This window comes from Gigantopelta aegis, chromosome 14 (assembly GCF_016097555.1).
Source record: "Gigantopelta aegis isolate Gae_Host chromosome 14, Gae_host_genome, whole genome shotgun sequence".
Taxonomy (NCBI): domain Eukaryota; kingdom Metazoa; phylum Mollusca; class Gastropoda; order Neomphalida; family Peltospiridae; genus Gigantopelta; species Gigantopelta aegis.
In genome coordinates this window covers 36,134,630-36,161,620 of record NC_054712.1, presented here as the reverse complement: position 1 = coordinate 36,161,620, position 26,991 = coordinate 36,134,630, and the positions used below count along the sequence as shown (strand labels likewise).

The window sequence follows — 26,991 nt, the reverse complement described above, 5'->3', positions numbered from 1 at the left end:
TAACCGATATAGATGAGGAATATCATGTAGCAACAGTTTTATTATTCAGCAATTTTGTAACTGCTTTGTTTTTGTTGTGCGTCTGTGTGTGCATGCGTGTGTGCATGTGTGTGTTTTAAATATTTGATCATGATAGTGCTAACAGTTTACACAATATTGTCATCCATAATATAATGCATGTGCTTTTCAAAATATGTATATAAAGATGTACTCTGTTTTCCACTGTTCTTTTAATATTATTTAGTAATGAACTTTGAATGATGTGTATCATCATGTATCTGAAATCAACATATGACTTTGGTCCAGAGCATATACAATCAAACCTGTCCTAGCGGCCACCTGTACTCATCGGTCACTTTTTTCCCTCCCAAACGATTTATAATGTAAATGCACCTGTAATAAGCGGTCACCTGTCCATCACGGCCAGCGGCCACCTAAATCGTATCCCAAATCACTAAAATACCTGTATAAAGCGGCCACACTAAATGTTTACTATTATATCAAAGGGATGTTTTAACAATAGTGGCAAGGAGCAGCAAATAACCAATCTTCACACCTTCAGGAATACTGGTACCCATTCAGTCACGACATCTCTACTGTGTATCAATTAAGAAAGTATGACTCTGGAATGCATCCAATTGCCTCTGGGCAGGCTACACTTGACAGTTGTAGATTCACTTACTATGACAATACACCACATGAAGTAGGAATTAAGTAATTAAATGGAAAAAGAAAACAAACGGTTAATTTAATACATTCCATTTGCATTATTTCTGAAGGAGACATGTCAAATGTTGATTTATAGTCAACTGTGAAGCACACCGTTTATTAGTAGTACATACAGTAAACCAGAAAGAACAACAAATGTTTTAAAGACTATATATATGGCAACCTGTACTCAGCGGCCACCTGTCTTATGTGGTCATTTTTATCTACTCCATTGTGTGACCACTTAAAACAGGTTCGACTGTATAAACTTTTTTTAAAAAACCCATTAAGAACCAGTATATCACCGAGGAAGACGAGATATGATGGGTGATTTGAGTGGGGGACATACCTGACTTGGTGGGGTTGAGGGCAAGGGACATTTTGTTATCTTTGGATGGTTTTAAGTACTACATGTATTTCCTAGCATCTGGAAAAAAAATAACATGGTTTTGGGTGACATTTTTCAACTGTTTGAATGTATATACCAAGACGATTTTGCTTTAGCAATTTGGTAAATATGTTTAAATAAAACGAAACATACAACTTTCAAAGTGAAATTTGACACTGGATTTAATTGATGTATCGTTTGTCAGTATAAGTAACAGATTTTTATTTAATGTAGCTTGGTGGTTAAAACTTTGAAGTACAATATGTAGTGGCACTAAATTGCTAAACTTTGTTTTGTCTTAGTATATATTTGGACACACATGAACATAAATGGGGTTTTTTAAATTATTTATAATAAATAAATAAATTGTAGTCAGTTTTTCTGTGGGGCTGTATTAAATTAAATTATCCAAGGTAACTTCCAAGTTTGGTGTCAATGACACTAAATTTTGCTTGCAGGTTAAAATTTACACACAAACACACCACTAAAAATATATAGTATATCGAATGATAGAAGTATTTGTTCTAACACACTACAACCACCATCCCTGGTTCATACAGACCAGTTTTAAAAATAGGTTGTTTTTATGTTTGTTCATTTTATATGCATTAGTAGTGATAATCATGATTTCAACATACTGGACCATGTTTGCAGCCAAAAGTGCCATTTTAAGTAATAAATATGTATTATTTACATTTTCTTGTTTGGGATCATATTAATAGTGTTTCTGACCATCCTAACATTTGAAGTAAACACAGTAGTTTCCTCAAGAATGCTTGACAAAAAATATGAAGTACATGTACATTGAAAGTTTGTTGCATATACTATCCACCAAAATAGCAATTCATTCTTTATCTGAAGATACAGATCGAATTCAAATCTGTGAACTTACAAGTTAACATTTTCAGGGGTATAAATTTTATATATAATAGTTAATAGAATTTGTTGATCTATTCACACTTACAAAGACAAACATACACTTTCCCACCAAAAACAAACGTGAACACATTGAATATATACATGTACATGCATGTGTATTTATGCAGAATTCGGTCCATTTTGACCTTTAGGTCAAAGTGAAGCTCCTGCTGTTTCATATAAATCATTTAAACATAATTTTTATTTACAACTGCAATTAGTTTTTCAATCCATCGCCCAACCATGAAGTCTATGTCTCCTGTTTGCATACATGCACAGACCGTGGCCTGGTCTAGATCTCAGATTCTTGACCTTTAGCAAATTTATCACTTTACTGTTAGGTCAAATTGAAGCTCCTGCTGGTTCATATAAATCATTTGAACATAATTGTTATTTTTATTTAAAACTGCAATTAGTTTTTCAATCCATCACCCAACAGACCTTGGCCTGGTCTAGATCTCAGATTCTTGTAATTCTTAGCCATCAACGTCCAGTTGCAAATCACAAAACCACCAAAGGCAGATCGAACTATCGGTGTACACTAGTCTGTATAGCATTTAATTTACTGTTGATACTCCTCACGCAAGATTCAAGTATACTTTCTATAAAAATCCAGATGCAAATCACAGAAAGCACCAAAGGCATATCGAACAATCAGCGTACACTAGTTTGTATAGCATTAGTTTATTGTCGATATTCATGCAAGATTCAAGTGTACTTTCTCTGAAGTCTAGTTGCAAATCACAGAAACCACCAAAGGCCTATCGAACAATCAGCGTACACTAGTCTGTATAGCATTTAATTTACTGTTGATACTCCTCACGCGAGACTCAAGTGTTCTTTCACTGAACTCAGAGTCTTCGACTTTGAACTGGAGTTTCATCAACATGTCACTGACATTCATCGCCGTGGCAGCCACATCAACTATGTCAATGCTGTTCTCGATAATGTTTGAAAGGTTTGCATTAATCGTCCTCATTTGTTTAACAACCCGACTCAGTTTTATGTGGAACAAGAGGTCCTGGTGAGGAGTGAGCCTGTCATGACACTTCAACAACCAGACTCCCATAGACAGTTTGATGATGTTCGCAGCGACAGTCCTCCGCCTCTTCTGAAGTTCCATCTGTGCCATGAAAGTATGCAGGGAGCGTTCAGATCTGGACTGCTGGAATTTGGATGTGATAACCGTCACCAGCAACGCTGTGATGGCAACTCCCATTAATCCCGTCACGGTAGCAATAAATCGGCCGCAGTGACTGTTCGGCGACAGATCGCCGTAGCCGACGGTGAGGAAAGTGATGGCCACAAGCCACATGGAGCCGAAAAATCCACTCTGTTCATTGTCCGGTACGTAATAGGATTCACAGGTTCTCATGGCCCAAGAATTGACGATGAAGATTCCCAACATGATGGTTAAAACCAGCAGTACTGGATGGTCCACCATGAGACACTTCATGATGAATCCCGCGTCGATGTCAACTTTGGTCAAGTTGCCGATGCTCTGCATGGATGTGCTCAGCATCCACTGGCTGTTAATGATGATGAACTTGAGCACTATGTACAGGCGCAACAGCATCAGAATGGACAGGACAGCTTCGACTGTAACTTGACCGTGGTAGCCGTGGATTGTTACAAAGGGCAGTGTGAGGTTTCCAGGCAGCGGGTGCATGGAACACACTAAGAGCTCGAAGCACACTTTGATGACAAATGAATAAGACAGAACCATCCGATAATCAAATACATTTTTATCGGTCATCATCAGTTTAACTGTAGTTATATGATACATAAAGACTGCACATAGGAGAAGTCCCGTGGACACGGATATTAACACCTGCATAGTTAAAATCGTATCGGCACTGAAGAAAGAAATCTCTTGAATGTGAACCTCTATTAAAATAAGCATTAGCACAAAGCCAGTCATCCCCAGAAAAAATTCCATATTGACGATTATTTTGCGACGGTACAGCAGTTTTTTTCTTCGCTTTAATCTGGCGCTGAATGATCTCCCGCTCACAGGGATGTGTACTGGGCCGAAAGTCCTGCCAGTGTATGCTTTTGTAGGGGAATTTCGGGAGCGGTCGACAAGAGGTATGCCAGGGTCTTCATCAGCCTCATTCAGTCTTTTGTGTCCACTCTGAAATTAGAATGTAAAATCACTTTAAAATTTGTATTTTAACAAAATAATAATAATAACTTCTCCAAAGAAAGAAAGAACAAGAAACACCCATAAACCCAAAGGACCTACTAAATAAGGAATGTTTATTTAACAACAACATATTAAAACAATGTCAATTTGGTGTTTAACATGGTTAATTTTGACACTGAAAGGGATAAAAGAAAAGAGTGGAACAGGATGTAAAAGTGACATCTTTGTTACAATTTTATAATTCATTCATAAGGGATGCATTATGAAACAATATGGAAAAATGTAGTGGTTTCCTCTCTTAGTAGAGTATGCACATGTACTTTAGCATGGGCTGAGTCCAGCAAGACTCTAGTCCATTCACAAGACTAGATTACCCATGCAAGGTAGAGCACTCTCATTTAATTATATTTTTTAAACATCAGTTTGTCATATGCTTGCTGTCGGTTACATTTATAGGGCTATGAAACATGGAGGGAAAACAATATTTGAATGTGTGGAATACAATACAATGGCATTATTTGGCATCCATTTTCAGTGCTGGAAGTAAGATGCATAATACTGTTTTACTTCATTCCTTCGTCTTATTATCATCTAGTGTAATTGTCGGGTACTCTGGTCCGGGTCGAGTTTGACCCTCAAGTACTCAAGTCCAATATTTTGGACTCGTCTAGGCCCTATCTCTAAGACTACATGTCAAAATTAGCAAATGTTAGACATCAATAGCCAATGATGCTGTAGTGATGTCATTAAACAAAACTAAACTTTTAACTTTAAAGATGGCAGCATTCTCAAAAGTGTTATTTATTTTTAAAATTTTCAATTAAATAATAATTTAGCCACAAAATTTACTACCTGTAGTAGGCCTTTCAGTCATAAAGAGTGGGAATCAAAAGTGCTGATATATTACCGACTAGGCCACAGACCACAATTAATTTTGCTATATGTTTCTATATAGCCTTAGTGGCTATAACATTTTTATTAGTATCAGCAGGCCCGTGGATTTTTGTATGTACCTTTGCCTACCTGGGGGACACATACCCTGAAAAGGACAACCCCTATTGTCCAGCTCTTTCTTCCAGCATATTGGTTTAAACAAACACACCCTCTAAACCTGGCCGGAGTACACCCATTGTACATAAAAAGCACTACTTTTGCATGGGCCGGAATTACCATAAACAAGTCTTCAATGTCAAAAAGTGACACATGTTTACAAACTACATGATCTCCCCTGTCACTTCAGTCAACTAGTTGCCACTTCATAGTCAAACAGCAGACTACTTGTGCGGACAAATTTCCAGATTTTGGACAACCAAATGGGAAGATAACTGTAATCTGAGGCCACTACACTTGGTGATGACCTATGACTGACTGACTGTAACAGTAGTGGTTAGTTCACCAAGGTAAACATCTATGGTCCATTTTTTAAACATTTTGACATAACCAACACAATAATAAATATTGTGCTGGAGACATTCATGTTGATGAACTAGAGTAACGGTGTGATGCAAAAACTCTTATTACAGTAGTTCATCAAGATAAACGTCTCCGGCACGATATTTATTGTTGTGCCAGAGGTACAATAAATGTCAAAATGTTAAAAAGCAGACCATAGATGTTTACCTTGGTGACTTATTATTACAGATGGTCACTTCAAACAGACAAAAAGAAAATCTTAGTTGGACCATTGAAATTCTGTATGGACCATAGGTATCGAACTAAGAAACGTCACAGATAGGCCTATTCCTTTTCAGTTTTAACTTTAAGAGACTGTTTTAAAACCTCTCTCTAGCTCTCTGTCTCTGTCTGTCTGTCTCTCTGTGTGTGTGTGTGTGTGTGTGTGTGTCACCCACCCCCACTAGATAGTGTGGCCCCTTCAGTAAAGACCGGCGTCGTGGCAGGGCATCGGTCTACAGGCTGGTAGGTACTGGGTTCGGATCACAGTCGAGGCATGGGATTTTTAATCAAGATACCGACTCCAAACCCTGAGTGAGTGCTCCGCAAGGCTCAATGGGTAGGTGTAAACCACTTGCACCGACCAGTGATCCATAACTGGTTCAACAAAGGTCATGGTTTGTGCTATCCTGCCTGTGGGAAGCGCAAATAAAAGATCCCTTGCTGCTAATCGGAAGAGTAGCCCATGTAGTGGTGACAGCCGGTTTCCTCTCAAAATCTGTGTGGTCCTTAACCATATGTCTGACGCCATATAACCGTAAATAAAATGTGTTGAGTGCATCGTTAAATAAAACACTTCTTTCTTTCTTTCCTTCCTTCAGTAAAGGTTGATACTAAAGCACCTTCACTAGTGATTGTTCCTACGAGGACCCAGTCATCTCTGAATCAGCCATTAAATACCCTGTGATTGATGTGTTACCGATGGCAGTGCATATTCGGTAGAGCGGTTTTCCTTCGTTATGCAAAAGGTGACGACTTTCAACAAAAGTCTGGTCTGCATGCAAAAATATTCTAAAATAATTGGACGGTTGTTTAATGCTTACCATATTTAAAAGAAAATCTTTATCTTTCAGTTTACTAATATTAGTAATAGGCCTGACTTCTGCAAATGTCTGCCATGAGTCAATAGTGTTCAAATGACGTCATATCCGCTATACTGGCGGGAAAGAAGGGTGATACGCACGAGGGCCCGTTCAATAATTAATAGCTTTTGTGACACCGAGTGAAAAGAGAACACTGGCGTAACCAGCTTTTTACATTGAAGGCCACACATACTGTCTATGAGATCCCACTTTTACGGGGGTTCTGGAATATGGGGGGGGGAAATGATGAGCCTATAGGCCTACACGCTCTGGGTGGGGTTTTTTTTTGTTGTTGTTGTTGTTTCTTTTTCTTTCTTTTTCTTTTCTTTTTTTTTTGGGGTGGGGGTTAAAGGGAGGTTAAAGGCTTTTTAAAACGGGGTAGGCCTGCATACTGGCCCCCGCCCCACCGATGGTATGGCCGTCTGGCTACGCCATTGAAGCGGATATCTATGTCGTTATATCAAAACTGCCGTTCTAAGAGTTTGCTTTGTTTAACAACACCACTATAGCACGCTGGTTCATTCATCATCGGCTATTGGATGTCAAACATTTTATAACATTTTATAATTTTGATATATAAACATATGGACATGGTTAAGGACTATGTGCACCGATATTGAGAGAGGAAACCGGCTGTCGCCACTTCATGGGCTACACTTTTCGATTAGCAACAAGGGATCTTTTATATGCACCATCCCACAGACAGGATAGTACATACCACGGCCTTTGTTACACCAGTTGTGGAGCACTGGTTGGAACGAGAAATAGCCCAACAGGTCCACCGACGGGGATCGATTCTAGACCGACCGCGCACCAAGTGAACGCTTTACCACTGGGCTACGTCTCGCCCCAGAGAAAACCCGCTACATTTTACATACAGAAAATCCAATAATATACCCGCTACATTTTACATACAGAAAATCCAATAATATACCCGCTACATTTTACACACAGAAAATCCAGTAATATACCCGCTACATTTTACATACAGAAAATCCAATAATATTGCACAAATTAGGCCTACATTAATAAATCAATGTGCCCCTGCGTGTGCTGTAACCTCACCGTGGTGCAGGGGTGTAACATTCTCTTTGAGAATGGCCAATACAGCACAAAATTGAAGTTTTGAGTAAAATTCAGTATCCGTAAAATTCTGTGATATTTGTGTTTTTGCACAGTTCTTTACACTTTTTTTGTATTAAGGTCTTGAATTTTTATATTGACTGTTGAAATACCCAATTTATTTGCATTCCCAGACTGATCCCAAGTGACCCCAATAAGCCGATATATTGTTCGTGCTGGGGTGTCGTTAAACATTCATTCATTCAAATCAATGTGCTCTAGTGGAGGGGGCTATTGACGAGGGTTGTTATTTTTGAGGGGAGTAGTCTTAGTGTTAAAATTGCCAAATTTTGCATTATCTAGTCTTTGAACGACCCCAAACAAGTTAGTTTGTTTTGTTTTAACAACACCACTAGAGCACATTCATTTATTAATCATCGGTTATTTGATGTCAAACATTTGATAATTCTGACAGTCTTAGAGAGGAAACCCGCTACATTGTTTTTCATTAGTAGCAAGGGATTAATTATTATTTTATATGGGCACCATATCTCACAGACAGGATAACACATTGATACCCACGGCTTTTGATATACCAGTCGTGGTGTACATAATGGCTGAAATGAGAAATAGCCCAATGGGACTACCGGCATTGGGACTCGATAACCCAGACACATATCCCAAGCTTGCGCCCCCCCCACCCCCCCCCCCCCCCAAATAATTACCGCAAAAAAAAAACAAATTGGTAGTAATTCGTACGGCACTTGACAATTTTTGGGGGGGACGCGTCCCCCTGGTACTTGGATATGGTGACTGCAGATTGAATAGTATTTAAATAATTAAAGGACACACCCTAGTTCTTTATTTGTTAAATTTTACGGGTTGAACCATAAACCCCCGAACCCTCAAATAAAATTGCACTTTACTTACATTTTATTATTTAGAATACACCCCCATTCCCCCCAAGTGCTTTTTGGTAATCCGATGTTTGCTGCATTTTTTGCTATTTCACAAAACGTGTTGCCCCAGAAAAAAAATTGCGAGGTAATCTATTTTTAGAGCGAATTTCCATTTCAATGTCAGACGTTGGTATATCACGTGACCGTTATCATTTTGGTTCGGTTTGTTTTCTCGTGCCCGTTCGCGCAATCAACATCCGATTTGTTGTTGTTCATTTGTGAGATTTTTCTTAACGTTCGTGAACATTTTCAGTAACAATAAAGTTCAGACAATGAGGTCTCAATACACTACAAACCCTTCAATAATTTTGCTAAGTCTTCGCTGGAGAGGGGACAACTACCAGGACCAGTTGGAACAGTCCTGGAAACGAACGCAGCCCAGTCTGTGAAATAGACGTAGGTGTGTGCTTCGAGCGACATCTAGCGGTGCTCAGAATACTAACCTTCATTGGATATGGTAAGCACGATATAAAAGCTTTTTCACTCCATTTGATAAAAATGATCTATGGTGATTGTAGATCGAATAGTATTTAAATAATTAATGCATTGCAGTTATTAATAAAAACAGCAAAAACGTATATATAAATATGTTTTGGTTTTTTTTAAAACATGAAATATATTAGTAAACAAGGCACATTCACGATCAATCTAATCATTCCTTGTTTAAAAGACGTCTACGATTGTAGACCGAGTACTCTGACTGTAAGAGAGTTAGACGGACATTTGGACGGTTATGACGCTCTCATAGGCTCCCATTTTTGTAAGGAGGGGGGGGGGTGGGGGGCAGACCGCTTTTGCCCGAATTAAACAAAAATGCCCGAATTTGGATAATAATATTTATTCATTTTCATTAGCATTACTACCAAACAGCTATATACGGTTCCAATCGAATCACTACGCATTTTAACATGGATTACAACTAATTTTGAGAGCAGAATGATGGAAATACATGGTAAAAAGTTCTTAGGTTAGCACAGTTTGCCCGAATATCTATAATTTTTGCCCGAATTTGGGGTTTTCCTCCAGCACTAAAGTACTAATCAAAATTATACCCAGGTGATTTTCCAGTCTTATATATTATTTATGAAAATCTCTGGAATAAAAACCATAAAAATGTGTCAGTATTATCATGACCTGTTAGGGTATTCAAACAACCGGAACAAAAAATGACAATAAATGACCTGTTATAGATAGAAATATGAGATGTATTTACGATTTACTGCAAAACGTATGTAATTTGGAACAGCCTATAACACCGAGGTTGATACTGATTACACCTGGCAGCTGAAATCACAAGTACTAAGTGTAAGAATACATAGCAGTCCAGCATATTAAATCAAATAACTAAAATAATTATATACATTTTCTAACAACAAAATTACTTCTGTTGTATCCGTAATGAATAATTTAAAAAAATCTTAATCTGACAAAGTAGTTTATTGAACTTCACTGTATTGGAAAAGACAGGTGTATTATTTCTGGTATCAATGTGGTATGAGGACCTGCAGTCTCAGTTACAGTTAGTAAACTTGTAATCAATATCAACCTCGGTGTTATAGTCTGTTTCAAATTACAGGTGTTTTGCAGTAAAATTGTAAATACATCTCATATTTCTATCTATAAATGGTCATTTATTGTCCTTTTTTTGTACTGGTTGTTTGAACACCCTAACAGGTCATGATAATACTGACACATTTTTATGGTTTTTATTCCAGAGATTTTCATAACTAATATATAAGACTGGAAAATCACCTTGGTATAATTTTGATTAGTACTTTAGGGGCGCTGTGTTTCCCCCCTCATCGACCCCTGTCTCGTACACTTATGGACGCTCTCATCACAGTCAGAGACCAAGCTATGTAATTTTTCGCAGTCGCTGCCCAACAAAGATGCCCGTCTGACTATCTTACAGTCAGAGTATTCGGGCCAAGTAATGAGTGTGAAATATTAAAATTACAGTTCCCATACTTTTTAGACAATTCCATATTCAGTAGGTTTATTTGGATTTATGTTCAGCTTTCATTGTCATTAAAAGAAATTCGACATCTTAACTACTGATCAAGAAAAACAGTTTTCATTCATTATCTCGGCTTTTTAAAAATGAATTTTGATGCACTTACGTCCTTCTGGCTCTCACGCGACGATATATATATATATATATATATATATATATATATATATATATATATTATTTATTTATTTATCGGGTGCCCTCCCCCATTTAAAAAAAACGATGTCTTTGTATATTTGCGGTATTTATAGCATATTAGGTGTTTTAGTTATTTGCTTAAATAGTTGTAGTTACGACAATTATTCATGACTGAATTAAATGCGTCACTTAGACCAACAGTATATCAAGTAAATTTGAATATTTATTCTGAAAGAACTTTTCACTTCTAAAACATTTCAGTTTTGCAAATCACATATTTATTTTTAAAAATGAGAAAGCTTGTAAATAGAAGATATTTAGAAGCAAACATTCAAAAAGGAATACAAGCAGAAGTACGTATTAATAAAATCACCGCTTAAACAAAATATTACGTAAAAAAAGTTATTTTACTTTTGTTAAAAATAATACGATAAATAAAATCAAACTACTCTGACTCGTGAAATCCTTGTTTTCTTTGACCCACCCCTGATTTTGTGTGACTAAGTTTGGTGCAGGGTTTCTGACAGAGGGTAAAAAGGTATGGTGCCATATCCAAATATTTTTGCAGAATTTGTTTTTAAGTTAACTTTTTGACAAAATTAATTACTCATCATTACTGTATGATTTTCTTAATCCTAACCCTAAACGTAATCCATTTTCTGCCTCAGGGTGTACTTCACTAGTTTCAAGAATACCTGGTTTATCAGCTAGTGCAACAGACAAACCAGAATAGTTAAGCAAACTGAAGCCAGCTTAATGAAGAAACTATGTTTAACAGCTTATTGGTTTGGGATACACCGGGTTCAAGTGAAGCTTATTCAAAGGATATAGGGTTTACATTTCCAATGAGGGTGTGTACTGAATATCAAATCCAGAAGTAGTGAACACTATACGATGTCCACCTGTTGAGTATGCAGGATTCTTTCCAGGTTATATTGAGTGAACAGTAACCCCTACACCTTCTGCTGTGTGTTGGGTGTACTCTCCGGGTTCTGTTGTGTGTTCAGTGTACACTCCTGGGTTTGTTGTGTATTTGGTGATCTATCCGGGTTCTGTTGTGTGTCCATTGATCCCTCCAGGTTATATTGCGTGTTCAGTGATCTATCCAGGTTCTGTTGTGTGTCCAGTGATCTCTCAAGGGTTCTATTGTGTGTTCAGTGATCTCTCAGGTTCTGTTGTGTGTCCAGTGATCTCTCCGAGTTGCATTGTGTGTCCAGTGATCTTTCCAGGTTATGTTGTGTGTTGGGTGTACTCTGATGATTAATTAATTAATGTGCTCTAGTGGTGTCGTTAAACAAAACAAACAAATAAACTGTCGCAAGTGTTATGTCACGTTCATTTTCTATGGTGATTATTTTTTTATGTTCAGCTTTTTGCTATGTTATGTTCAGGTCTTGTCATTGATGTGCCACGTTCTGTTGTGTATGCTATATATCATGTTCAGGTCCTGTTGTGTGAGCTATGTCATGTTCAGGTCCTGTTGTGTGAGCTATGTCATGTTCATGTCCTGTGTCATGTTCATGTCCTGTTGTGTGAGCTATGTCATGTTCATGTCCTGTTGTGTCTGCTATGTCATGTTCAGCTAATGTTGTGTGTGCTATGTCATGTTCAGCTTCTGTTGTGCGTGCTATGTTGTGTTAATGTTTTGGCGTGTGTGTGTTGTGTCATGTTCACGTTCAACATTCTGTTGTAAATATTCGTTAACTGTAAAGTCAATCAAAATTCATAGATCTTGCTATTGTTTATGTTGAGGCCACATTCACTTTATTCGCCTTTTAACCTTACGTCTGATTACACTGTCTTCTATTACTGGACTTTGTCCTGGATAACTTACAATTGCGTTTGTATGTGCAATGTTGTTAATCCATAATGCCTACATGTAGGGCAATCCTATAGATATTCAAAGGTAGCTGAAAGATGGAACTTGATCACCGTAACATACAATTAAATACTAGTACATCCAAAATCTGTAATTATGCTTGCACTTTGGTCGTATATGCCACATACAACATTATTATGAATTAAAATTGTATTTAAAGATACAAATTACATGTTAGAAACTTTGCTTCGATTAAAAAAAACTTCAAAATAGATATTTGTTTTTCAAGAAAATTCACCAAAACATGTTTATTATTATAATTATGGTGCACATAAAATAGCAAATCATACAAACATTAATGTTACTGCAATTCCTATTTATATATGCATACACGATTCTTGTCGGTTGCTAAATGGTTCGTTGCATGCAGTATCAAATTAGTTTTTTCCATATTAGACCGGGCTCTCACAACGACAAAAGTCATATTATTTTTAGGATTCAGGCACATAAAAATATTGACATAATGTATGCTCTGTTGTACTTCGCATTTGTAATTTCTAACACAAACCGATAACAAAGAATGCATATGGGTCGTATTTGGCACATACGACCTATGTCAGACATAATTATATAACGAACTGTATTTTAAAAGGGTGTATCTACCACATACGACCAGTCGTGTTCACATAATGAATAGCAAGCAAATCGGAGGAAAGTTGTACGTGTCGGTTACGTCTATTTTCGTGCAAATTGGTATCTGTGATTCACTTACGACCATTTAAAGCTGCAGTGTCTGGAATATTTTTTTATTATTTAAGCATTTAGAATAGATGATCCAGTTCTGTTTGGTACATAAAAGGCCCACCACATCACTATAGTTTCGCAATGCTGGCTTATCTACATTATCTAGGTCAACTGCAACCCCAATGGCCAGCTTGTTTTTCTTCAATTAGCGGGACGCCAGTAGAACTGGTGATTTACGCGATTTGCGCAGGCGCTGAGCTTCTCACGTGATTTTGAACAAATTTAACTGTCTTGATTGAAGGGTCGTCTCATACCTCCAAAATATATTTATATCCATAGAGGTATGGTACAATACCTTTCCAGGGGTCGGTGGGGGATTTGCCTTGAAATTTTGAAACCCTTCTGTGTAAGCGATGCTATTAGGGACACATCTACGATGTTTTGTGACAATATGTAATCGGGGATGGCGATTCCAAATATGCAAAAAAGACGTTTTAGGTCGTATCTGCCACTTACGACCTTTTAGCTCTCACGCAACGATATATATATATATATATATATATATATATATATATATTGATAATTGAAAGTAATCGATTACGATTGCGAATACATTGTCTAGCAATCATGATTACAAACATGGTTACATCAGTGTCTGCGCTTAACTTTTTTTTTTAGTTGCCATCCGGGCAAGTGGTGACAGCACTTTCACTTGCCCGAATCTATTTTCACTTGCCCGGATAATATTTTCAAAAAACAACAACAATATTGCAACAGATTATAAGAGAAAACATTTATTTTGAGTATTTTCCTGCACTCAACCAACCCACTCTTTAAATAAATAACAGACATGCCACTGACTCCCCACTGTCACTGTTGACACCTACTTAGTATTCATGAGACGCGATGAGCCACGAGTGGTAAACACGAACTTTGCACGTGATGGATCACGAACTATGCACGTGTTTGAAGTTAGAACACGAGTTACGTACGTGTTAGGACACGAGCTACGCATGTGTTAGGTTTGCGAAATCGCTTAGGGTTTCATATTAAATTAGATAATAGGATTATATAATTCCCGATTATATAATTTCCAACAAACAAAGATGCTTGCGTTCACCAAACGTTGAGCACTGGTATAACCGACACAACGCCTTCCTTCCCCCACCCCATCTCAATGAAATAATAATAATAAAAATCTAAAATATAATGTTCAGTGGATACGATCTATGACATGTACACATAACCAGAGCTGAATCTTGTCGACATGAATTTGGGACCCAATTTTACATGCCACTTAACTTACCTTACACCTATTCTTATATTGGGCATATGTTTATATGTAAAAGCAAACCTACACTTTTTCATGGTGCAAAGTAGGCTACATAGCTGTACTTTTATTTATTTATTAATTATTGAATTTTTTTTTTTTTTTTTTTTTTAAATCGGTTTCTGTGGGTTTTCAGTCGCCCATCGTCGTTTTCAGTCGCGAGGTGCGATCGGGCGACGGTTAAGTTCGAACCCTGGTTACATATATATATATATATATATATATATATAGTGTGTGTGTGTGGTACCCATATGGTATACAATAAACGGTTTCATAAATATCGTATTATCCCACTATGTTTATGGCATGGCCTATAATAATACATGTACATTGAAAATTGTTATAGCATACTTCTGAAGTAACGTTTATTATAAAGCACACGGTCTCTCTCTCTCTCTCTCTCTCTCTCTCTCTCTCTCTCTCTCTCTCTCTCTCTCTCTCTCTCTTCACGAGCGCGTGTGTGTGTGATTGCGTACGAGCGCGTGTGTGTGTGTGTGTGTGATTGCGTACGAGCGTGTGTGTGTGTGATTATTATCGTGAATTAAACACATATAGGCAGTTTCATAGAGACCAAGTCGCACCTCTTCTCCCCCCCCCCCCCACCTTTTACACATGCCTGTTGCCCTATGTAACTCGTTTAAAAACAGGAATTAGCACGCCAGAACTTGCGCCCACGACAGGCGTGCGCTACAACAGCTTATAAACTCACAGAGAGTGTACATTTGTATAGGTGTGGTTCACAATAACATGGTCTAGTAGTAGCTTATAATACACTTTCAAAACGTTTGCGTTCTTAGAATCGGACTGTGCTCAAAGATAAGCCCATACCTATAGCCTATTTTCCCACAGCCCAGTTATCAGCAAAAAACGTAAATAGATTTGTCAAAGATAGATCAGCACATTGGTATACCGTCAACTAGCTATTAAATTATGACATTTTTTTCTATCGCATTCCTTCTGCTTACCCTGCTAGTCATATTTTCAGATGGCGCTTTCCAAAGAACTGTTGTTTTTATCAGAGTCGACACAGACTTGGGAGAAACGGTATTTCTTCGTGGTGGTAAGTACACCATGTCTAGGTAAAGCGCTCGCTCGGTCTAGGATCGATCCCCGTCGGTATGCCCATTGGGCTATTTCTCCTTCCAGCCAATGAACGATGGCCACGATTGGTATATCAAAGGCCGTGATATGTGCTATTTTGTCTGTGGGGTGGTGTATATAAAATATCCCTTGCTATTAATGGAAAAATATAGCGGTTTCCTCTCTAAGACTCTCAAAATTACCAAATAATTTGACATCCAATAGTCGATGATTAATAAATCAATGTGCTCTAGTGGTGTCGTTAACCAAACCGAACTTCAACTCTATTTCACATGAAACGGGGTGCGACGGTTTGTAAGATCAGTCGTTTTCAATGGATTCTGGTTGTTCTTGTTTGTTTTTTTCCTCGTCCCAAATAGTTTTCCACGACTTGTACATCAAAGGTCGTGGTATATATTGTCCTGCCTGGGGGTGGGGGGTGGGGGATGTATATGAAAGATTCCATGCTGCTTTATAGGTAGGAAAAACCCATGTGGCGGAATCGAATCTCCTCCCAGTGGTAAAGCGCTCGCTCGATGCGCGGTCAGTCTGGGATCGATCCCCGCCGTGGGCCTATTGGGCTATTTCTCGTTCCAGCCAGTGCACCACGACTGGTATATCAAAGGCTGTGGTATGTGCTATCCTGTCTATGGGATGGTGCACATAAAAGATCCCTTGCTGCTGATCGAAAAGAGTAGCCCATGAAGTGGCGACAGCGGGTTTATTCCCTCAATATCTGTGTGGTCCTTAACCATATGTCCGACGCCATATAACCGTAAATAAAATGTGTTGAGTGCGTCGTTAAATAAACCATTTCCTTTCATTCAATGATTGAACATTTTATGTCTTGGAATGTTTTTTTGTGTTTTTTTAAATGTTTTGGAAAAGTCCTTTGAATGTCCTGGATTTTTTTCCAAGTGTAACAACCTGCTTGAGTCAAGTATCTAGCTGTTACTCCGTTGTGTCAGCAGATGCGGATCGGGGTGGGGGGGGGGGGGGGGGGGGGGGTTTATAATTTTATTATATATTAATTTTCACCCCCCTCCAAACCTCCCCGAAAGTTTTTTTGGCATTCCGCCTCATGTCATTAGGCCCCCCCCCCCCCCCCCCAATGGGTTTTCTTGATCCGCCACTGGTCAGTATTGGGCATTATTTATATTTCTTTGTCTAGTCCTATGTCAAATGTTTATTATCTAATTACTTACAAATGTCTGGACTCTTGATTTATGATATGACGGGTAATGGTTTCAGGAGGAGCAAACTCTGCTATTCCGATTCGTCACAGAGTTTTTCCCGTCCATGGTCATATCACTGGTGCCTCGTTTTGGTCTAAGGGAGACAATAATCTAGACTGGAATGGCGCCGAGTTTGGGCAGTCTTTGTACCAGAATACACAAGCCTCTGGAACTCCGCTTATTTGGACAACATCACTGTAGGTACATAACACTTCTATAATGTAATAAATATTTTCGCATGAAGGTTACACTTCTTGTTTATGATGACGATGACCTTGGCATAATTTTGTCTTTAAAATATCTTAGAACCTTGTTGGAAACTTTGCATTAAATGATATTGAAATCAGCAAAAGATTAAATTGTCATCATGGTTCCAGGGTTACAAAAGTGTACCAGTCCGTCTTCTCTGTCAAATATTCTTAGAAAGACATTCTTTCTATAGTTTTGAGTCAGTATTTCATACCATGCCGCAGGGTTTCATCCAGAAAGAAATGTTTCGGTATGGCGCTACGGAAGACAAAATGATTATCCAATGGAATAGAGTGATATATTTATATAGAAATAAAGATAATCTCTGTTGACTTTGCTTTTTACATGTATATTCCTTTCCTGAAAGGGTCATCCTTCTGCACCCATGAAAAGAATAGTTGTATAATAATTTAAAGCCAACATTAATCATACAGTAATGCTAAGAGTAATTAATTTTGTTAAAAGGTCAACAAACAAAAATCTTTAAACTATTTTGGGTATAGCGCCATACACAAATAATGTATTTGGGGGATGGCATTTTGCCCATTTTACCCTCTGATTGTCCATGGCGCATATTAGTTCCTTGTCCATGGCGCACAATTCAAGTCACTGATCTCCATGATAGGGACTCGGAGATTGGGATTGACACTTTCGTCAATGCTTTATCTCCGTCACTGCTCTTTTGTTATGTTTTTGCCAAACGTCTTCGGTGATAGGATGGTTCTACTTAAAGTTTACAGCGATAGAAATAAGCTAAATGTTTCATTTGTCCACCGAGCATTACCAAATGTTTGACATCCAATAGCCGATGAGTAATTAATCAATGTGCTCTAGTGTCCACCGGGCAAGTACATCAGTGCATCGATTTGTTTGCCAATATTTTCACTTGTCCAATTGTTTGGGATTTTTTTTTTTTTAAATACAAGGATGATGTTTTCCATTGCTCGAAATAAAACTGCTTTTAAAAAAATTACATACCTATTGGACAGCTATAATTGACTGAAATTTCGTTTGTCCTAGCAGATTCTTACTTCTCAGGATAAACGGACAAATGCTTATAATCAACGTTGAGTTTATAGTCTGCACTGCTTTTACATACCAGTCATTTCCATTACAGGCATTCACCTGGAAATCCAACAGTGGCGGTCGATGGTTTTGGATACACCCCATTAAATACATTTGGTTCCAATTTCTGGATGTTAGATGTTGATATGGATTGTTCCAAGACGTATCGTGGAGGGTGGTTTGCAATGAAGGTAAAGGGTACACTACACTAAATCTAATTACATGGATAACAAATGATATATATATATATGTGGCTATTAAAGGTGCTACATGTATATACAAACTTTCAATCAACATTCACCATCTACATAATAAATCAAATTGCTTGAATGCAAGTATTAATTTTGACTCGGTGAGCTACTGGTTTGTAAAAAGGTTTTGAAAACATATTTTAATTTTGCTTGTTTAGATTTGATGCCTTAAACCTAATTATATTATTAGTATTTTATGTATTAAACTTTACTCTGGATTCAAGTTTCAAACCTTCTACGTTTGTAAGCTTAGCTTCTGGTCCCGATCCAAGACTTGTGCTAGTTACTAATTAACTAATTAGTTCTCAAGAAACAACGTGACCTTTTTGCAGACGTTCGTGACTCCTGCAGAAGGATGGGAAGGGGATATTGACCAGATAAAAGCATGTGGTGGAGACGTTGGTGGCTCTAGTCCTCTCAGTCAAAACCACATGGGGAAATGTGGAAAACTTAATATATTCTACTACAACAACAATGGATGTGTTATTAGCACCATCCAAAATAACCACCTAAAGCCATCAGGTTAGTAGTTAAGTTTTATTATCTATCCTAAATGTATATTTTGCTTGCAGACCTGAAGAATCTGGGTAAATCAGACTGTAAACCAGTACATTATCATAGTATAGAGGTGTGTTATTTTACCGTATCACAAACATTAAACAAATTTGGAGTATGACCCGGGGGTGGATGTGGAATTTTGCTAGGTATAGGGTGCAAGTTCAAAAAGGGCACCTGTCCTATTCCAAATTGTATTTTATATATATATATATATATATATATATATATATATATATATATATATATATATACAGTCAAACTTGTCTTAAGCGGTCACACAAGGGAGTAGATAAAATTGGCCGCTTAAGACAGGTGGCCGCTGATTACAGGTTGCCACATATAGAGTCTTTAAACAATTTGTTGTTTCTTGTTTTACCGTATGTACTGCTAATTAACGGATGTGAGCTTCACAGTTGACTATAAATCAACTTTTGACATGTCGCCTCCTTCAGAAAAAAAATACAACTGGAATGTATTAAATTAACCGTTCTCAACAAATTTGTTTTCTTTTTCCATTTAATTATTAAATTCCTACTTCATGCCGAGAGAGAGAGAGAGAGAGAGAGAGAGAGAGAGAGAGAGAGAGAGAGAGAGAGAGAGAGAGAGAGAGAGAGAGAGAGAGAGAGAGAGAGAGAGAGAGAGGAGAGAGTGTCTTTTTTTCTTCCAGAAACACAAAGCACAAATGTCTTCATCAATACTGAAGGGTGCCTCCCTGGAACTAAACCTCTAGCTGTTTTGTAGGTGAGTGCGGAGTAAGAACAGCACACAGCTCCAGGGTAGTACACGGAGACGCCGCCCCTCCAGGGCAGTGGCCGTGGATGTTGGAGATCATGTATAAAGGAAAATATTATGGTTGTGGAGCGGTCTTGCTGTCACCCACGTGGGCGGTAACCGCAGGACACTGCGTGCGCACGTGAGTATTTAACGGTTTTAGGATTGGGGGTTTTGTGTGTTGTTTACATGTTTTTTTACTTCTTTTTTTTTTGGGGGGGGGGGGGGGGGGGGGGGGGTTTACTTCTTTTTTTTATGGACGGTGTTTTGTTAGTGATGTTTGTTGTTGTTTGATTGTATTTTTTTTTCTTTTTGGTGGTGGTGTGTGTTTGTTTTTGTTTCAGATTTATTTCTTCATTGTGTTTTTATGGGATTTTGTTGTTGTTTGTTGCTGCTCAATCTAATTAAAATTAGCTCCACTATTACATGTGGATTTAACAGCAGCCAGTTGGAGCTCATGTCCACTTATCTCAACTTCATGTAATATTCTTTAATCTCATTGGTTGTTTGCCGTTGGACAAATCCCTTATACCCCTGTGGGCGGAGCCAAATTCTCTTATACCCCGTCTGTAATTTCAACAGTTTCCAGCCACCCCAGTTAATGCTAAAGCAATAATTAGATTATAAATAACATTGATAATCAATCAAGTATACATAATTATTTTTATTTTTACTATAAAATACACTATTTCAATACTTTTAAAAGCTGCAATGTTGAACTCGGCCAATCTAATTAAAATTAGCTCCACTATTACATGTGGATTTAACAGCAGCCAGTTGGAGCTCATGTCCACTAATCAAAACCTTACTTTCAGAATCATGCTAGTGATTTGAAAATAATTTGAAAACATGTTGTATACCCTCAGGATAATTCGGAATGTTTTCAAATTATTTTTAAATCACTGGCATGATTCTGCAAGTAAGGTTTTGATTGGTGGACATGAGCTCCAACTGGCTGCTGTTAGATCCACATGTAATAGTGGAGCTAATTTTAATTAGATTAGTTGCTGCTTTTTTCTTATTATTTCTTATTATGTGGTGTACATGTCCATCAAAATTGGTGTATTTTGTTTTGTTTTTTAATAATAATAATAATATTATTATTATTTCGCAAACAGTGCCAAAACGTACGGACCCTGGACGACTATTGTTAGATCCGGGGAACTTGATCGTCATAGTTTGAGTGGACGAGAGAGAGACTATTTCGTCAAAAACATTATAAAGGTTTGAATCATTGAGCAGCTTTTTAGGCTAGTTTGTATAATCAGGAGTTCACATTTTCTATCCCGTCTGTTGAAAACTACTTATAAATGAATGGAAAAAAGAAAGGAATGTTTTATTTAACGACGCACTCAACACATTTTATTTACGGTTATATGGCGTCAGACATATGGTTAAGGACCACACAGATTTTAAGAGGAAACCCGCTGTCACCATTTCATGGGCTACTCTTTCTGATTAGCAGCAAGGGATCTTTTATTTGCGTTTCCCACAGGCAGGATAGCACAAACCATGGCCTTTGTTGAACCAGTTATGGATCACTGGTCGGTGCAAGTGGTTTACACCTACCCATTGAGCCTTGCGGAGCACTCACTCAGGGTTTGGAGTCGGTATCTGGATTAAAAAATCCCATGCCTCGACTGGGATCCGAACCCTACCAGCCTGTAGACCGATGGCCTAACCACGACGCTGGTATATAAATGAATGAATGACAGAATTAATCAATGTTTAACACGGAAAATACCCCGGATCGGAATTTCCAAATGTATGACACCCAAAAGATGATAATTAATTGATTAATGTGCTCTAGTAATGTCCTTAAAACAAAAGTTGGCGGGGGGGGGGGGGGGGGGGGGGTATCTTCTTTTAAAGTCTTAGTCTACCAAATTACTTTTTTTAATATATATATATGTATTTTGGTCCCTGGTTTTTTTGCCTCAGATATTTATTATTATACCTTTGTTCCTTGTCTTTTCAGCATCCTAGATTTGATGTTGATGACTTCCATGACATAGCTCTGCTTGAGCTCTTGACTCCAGTTGATACGTCCAGTGATTACGTCATGCCTGTTTGTCTTCCCACTGGCCATGCTATTGATGAGTTTGTAAACAAGGAATGCTGGGCATCTGGTTGGGGAGAGACTAGAGGTGCATTTTCGTTTTTGTCATTACAACAATAGTCAGGGGAACAGACACAATGATAATATTTGCCTTCAATCAGTCTTCGTTGAATGGATATTTTCTGTGATCAATTTAGGAAATGTGTTTGGCCAAGTATAACTGTCAAGTCACCAATGACACCATGTGATTCCAAAATGTCAGCAAATATGAACGACTAAACCGTTATCTGCGATCATGAACGCATCTCTGCCCATTGTGGTAGAGCACTTGCCGGAGATTCGGTGGGTCGTGTGGATCTATTGGTTCTACCGTGTCCCAACCAATGTCCAACGACCGACGCACCAAAACCGATGGGATCGGCTGACCTGGAAACAGCATATATATAATGACCGTTATTCATTTAGTGTTCGTGCGATAGACTTCCTATAGATCTTGCCATGACCCAAAATAGTATATGTCCCCCGATGTTATCGCACGTCGCACGGTTGCTTCAGTTTGAAGCAATTATCGTTAAAGGGGCAGACCCTAGTTTTTAAACACCAAGGCATATTTTTCACTATTAGAGCCATTTATGATCACTGAAATTAAACATTACTTATATTTTATTGTTTAGATTATCCATTTCCGTATAACCGAAGTGTTTCTGATCATCCTGGTGTTTCTAATGCCACAAAATGCATTTTTCATATTTAAAAAAACGCACGTGCGTCTGAGAAGTAACAAACGGTTATGCAGTCGCGGTTTAGTCTACTTTTAGGGGTATTTCAACGTCACAGACTCTTGGTTGACTCTGTTGTATCCAAATTTGTTTCAGGTTTGTAAATTAACCAAACTTAGTGTCCATTTTTACGGGTTGAAACTAGGATCTAGGTGAAAAATATACCTTAGTGTTTAAAAACTAGGGTCTGTCGCTTTAAGTGGAGAACTGTCATATTAAATAACCGAATATCAGATACCAACTGATAGCTACATGTACAGTAAGGATTTCTGCCACAAAATAGTCTGAGGGCATGTAATAAAAACAAAACAGACCATAAGTGCCCCTACTAGGTGGTTATCAGTTTGAAATTGGACACTGCATTTCATGTATTTTACAAAATTATCAAACAGCAGTTCCCTTATTATAATCTTTATAAAATTTATAAAAGTATACTAGTATTCATTAATTTCCAAGACTTCATGGTATGTAATTTTATCCCTCGTATCTTGACAGTTTACAATTCTGATGAGATGTCGTAAAACACCATTTCCATTCCTGGTTTTTTTGTCAGTGTAGGGACAGGCGACAGAATGAAGCTACAACAAGTGCAGATGACCGTGTCCAGTGTAGCTCAGTGTCACGCGGCATACGGCAACAATGTGACGACAAACCAGGTCTGTGCGTCAGGTGGCGCCACCAAACAGGTCTGCAATGTGAGTATCAGTATCAGCTGCAGATCAAAATCAAAAATCAAAATCAAAATCAACAAAAATGGAATGAGTTTTGGATTGGTTTGTTTGTTTGTGTCTGTTTGTTTGTTGTTGTTGTTGTTGTGGGGTTGTTATTGTTTTTTTTGGGGGGAGGGTGTTTGGATTGTTTTGGTAATACGATTTAACACTTGCTGAGCATTAATATTTTATTTTTACTACCACATAGGGTGATTCCGGAAGCCCTCTGTCCTGCCGCGTGAATGACAGATGGTACGTTGTGGGCGTGGTCAGTTGGGGTGACAACAACTGTCATGGCCGACCTAGCGTCTTCACGCGCATTTCAGAGTTCACCAGCTGGATCCAGTCGACCACGGGGATAGACGTCACAAGCACCGCACTGATTGGATAACGATCACTTTTGCCCTGTGTTCAAATAAAATAAAGTTATTTAATTTTTAGTTTTCCAAATTTGTTTTAATCGGGCGCGTTTGTCACTCATTTGTTTCTACAAGTCATGCATTTTATTATTAATTCATTAAACTGCATCAGTATATGGACACTTCAGAATCAGACCAGGGCTCCGTTCCACAAAGCGATCTTAGCCCTAAGATCACCTTAAGTGCATAACTACCTTATGCACTAAGGTGATCTTAGTGCTAAGATCGCTTCGTGGAACGGGGCCCAGTTACATAATATATCCACTACTTCATACCTGTCAACTCGCACGCATTTGTAACAAACACCACGTTCTCACGCAACGTTACTATAATCTCACACTTTTTCTAAAAATAAAAATATTTTATAATCGTGGTTTATAGTTTAGAGCTGAATGGAATTATATGCTGATTATGCAGGTCTCTGAATTCGTTGCCGTATAATCGTGGTTTATAGTTTAGAGTTGAATGGAATTATATGCTGATTATGCAGGTCTTTGAATTCGTTACCTGTTAATAATAATACAACATATTGAACCTACCCTCGGTTCAATACCAACAATCACTCGCGGGTCCTACCGATGACCGACTTGTATGGTTTAACGTTAACCGTATTAATTAGTAAAATTTGCACTCGCTCGATTTTTTTTTGATTTTTTTTTTTAGAGATTTCCATTTTGGACTTAATCAAACAAACAAAAAACTTCGCCTTGGACCAGACCAAGAACATGCAGTCCCTGGACCCTGATTTCTAATTTTCTCACGCCTAAGAATTGCTACAGCTTGACAGCTCTGCTACTTTACAAATTAAATTTAATAACTGGCATCGATGGTTAGTGGTTAAGTCATCGGACTTATCTGAATGACAAAACCGTATTTCGTTATCAAAACCGTATCTCCGCACAAGGCGGAGTCGAAATGATGTTTTAGGCAAAGTCGTGATTGCTTCCATGATCCACTATAAGGTGGACCGCCATTTTCTAGAAGATTCGTAACAGGATGTTTCATCTTTCCTGTACCGCCTGTATGAGGACTGCCACTCACAAGATTTGCTTAGAAAACCCAAACTTGTGTAGGAATAAATATACAATTCAATGGACTATTATATATACAGCTGTGATCACTGTTAAAACAGTGATGATATTAGCACCAAGTTCAGCCAGCAAACGTTTCGCTAACGTCCGGGAACTATTTGATTGGTTCCCAACATGGTCATTTGGTTTACCGTGAAACGCATAAACCAGTCGGGCGGACGTTTTTCCGCTCGGTCCTGCTGAATGCAGCCCAGGTGTTCGCGAAAAGTGAGCATATCCTGCCCCACCGGTGGCACCGGTCATGAGCACAACTTACAGCCATCAAATCAATAGTTGAAATGTACAAGATGTTTACCACAAAGATGAAAAAGCATTACAAGGTCAAAATGTAGTATTGCATGAGAAATTTTAGTCAGTGATGTGTCATATCTGAATGTCTAAAGGGCAGGGCTTGGTGCCCGGTCGGTTTGAGATCGATCCCCGTCGGTCGTCCCATTCAAGGGCTATGTCTCGTTCTAGCCAGTTCACCACAACTGGAATATCAAAAGCCGTGGTAGTGCTATTCTGTCTGTGGGATGGTGCATATACAAGAGCTCTTGCTATTAATGGGAAAATGTAGCGGGTTTCCTCTCTAAAACTATATATGTCGGAATTACCAAATGTTTGACATGGTTAATAAACCATCGGCTATTGTGATATGTTAAAGAAAACAAAATTTTACTGAGTGTCAACCACAAAACAGTTTGAAGGCTTTCAGGTACATTTTGGTCCACGGATGGGGGCACTGCTCCCCGCCCCCTTCGCAGTTCCTTCGGGCCTGTCTAAACATCAATGTACTGATAAAGACTGTCACAAAAATATTTCAAATACATTTTGGAAAGAAGTGTTCAATATCCTAGCTAGCACTCCCCAAAGATGGGGACGGAACGTAGCCCAGTGGTAAAGCGCTCGCTTGATGCGCGGTCGGTTTGTAGCGGGTTTCCTCTGATGACTACGTGTCAGAATTACCAAATGTTTGACATCCAATAGCCGATGATTAATAAATCATTGTGCTCTAGTGGTGTCATTAAACAAAACAAACAAACTTCTCCAAAGATGAAGAGGAACTGTGTGAAGATGATATACCGTCTGATCCATTATGATAGAACTCAAGAATAGCTCGCGTGTCCTCTAGCCGTGACTTGTTTCTTACAATAAGCAAGCCCACGGCTGGAGGACACTCGGGCTATAAATTACTAATAAAAGCGTTTATTATAAAAGTTGAAATTTAATGGGTATTGCTAGCCTATAATATATGTTTGATGCGGACGAAAATTTATTTAACTATGAGAGATTTTGATACTTCTATGAATTCTGTCCCCATTTTGAAGGGTTAATAGTTGCGATACGAAATAAATGGCTTCATCTTTCTGAGAAAAAATCACTTAGATTGTTTTATTTTGGCCAACTATATACTAGTATCTAATATATTGCATAACAATGTGTAATCTTTATTTGCTTCAAAGTACATATCAAACTGGGAAAAAAGAAGTGAATATTGAAACAGGCTATAGCCTACACGGTGCAAAGCTATTGGACGTCAAACATTTGGTAATTCTGACATATAGTCTTAGAGAGGAAACCCGTTACATTTTCCATTAGTAGCAAGGGCCCCATACAGGGGATCTTTAATGTGCCGTCCCACAAACAGAATACTAGTCATGGTGCACTGTTTGGAACGAGAAATAGACCAATGGGCCCAATGACGGCGATCGATCCTAAACTGACCGCATATCAGGCAAACGCTTTACCACTGAGCTATCCCCCGTTCCTCAGTGCTGTTCAACGACGATAATGTTAAAAAGAAATTGCTTTTGTTTTTATTATCAAACAAAAATTGAGGGTAGGGGTGCTTGTTATTTGATATTCTTCGTTTTATTGAAGGACATTAATAACGGTAGAGTGTAACCATGGCTGCCGTCAGGAATTGACCGACTTATTCCGAAACCATGTCATGTGACAAAACATGTGACTGTTCTGTCTTGCGC

At 38.2% G+C, this 26,991-nt stretch overlaps 3 protein-coding genes across 3 annotated transcripts; 2 read left to right on the top strand and 1 right to left on the bottom strand.

Moving 5' to 3' along the window:
* Window positions 1-2,113: 2,113 nt before the first annotated feature.
* On the bottom strand, window positions 2,114-6,733 carry LOC121389496 (small conductance calcium-activated potassium channel protein 2-like). The gene is made up of 2 exons (XM_041521148.1): window positions 6,656-6,733; window positions 2,114-4,148 (listed from the first exon to the last, which is right to left on the bottom strand). Exons 1-2 carry the CDS (start codon window positions 6,656-6,658, stop codon window positions 2,787-2,789), a joined length of 1,365 nt encoding a protein of 454 aa, XP_041377082.1. The 5' UTR covers window positions 6,659-6,733; the 3' UTR covers window positions 2,114-2,786.
* An 8,954-nt stretch (window positions 6,734-15,687) lies between these two features.
* On the top strand, window positions 15,688-18,598 carry LOC121389217 (alpha-amylase-like). Its single transcript, XM_041520819.1, has 3 exons — window positions 15,688-15,817; window positions 17,089-17,269; window positions 18,439-18,598. The coding sequence occupies exons 1-3, from the start codon at window positions 15,688-15,690 to the stop codon at window positions 18,596-18,598; spliced, it is 471 nt and encodes a 156-aa protein (XP_041376753.1).
* Window positions 18,599-19,066: 468 nt separating this feature from the next.
* LOC121388106 (chymotrypsin-like protease CTRL-1) lies at window positions 19,067-23,942 on the top strand. Its single transcript, XM_041519326.1, has 6 exons — window positions 19,067-19,159; window positions 19,937-20,108; window positions 21,085-21,190; window positions 21,945-22,113; window positions 23,363-23,499; window positions 23,723-23,942. Exons 1-6 carry the CDS (start codon window positions 19,069-19,071, stop codon window positions 23,903-23,905), a joined length of 858 nt encoding a protein of 285 aa, XP_041375260.1. The 5' UTR covers window positions 19,067-19,068; the 3' UTR covers window positions 23,906-23,942.
* The last annotated feature ends 3,049 nt before the right edge of the window (window positions 23,943-26,991 follow it).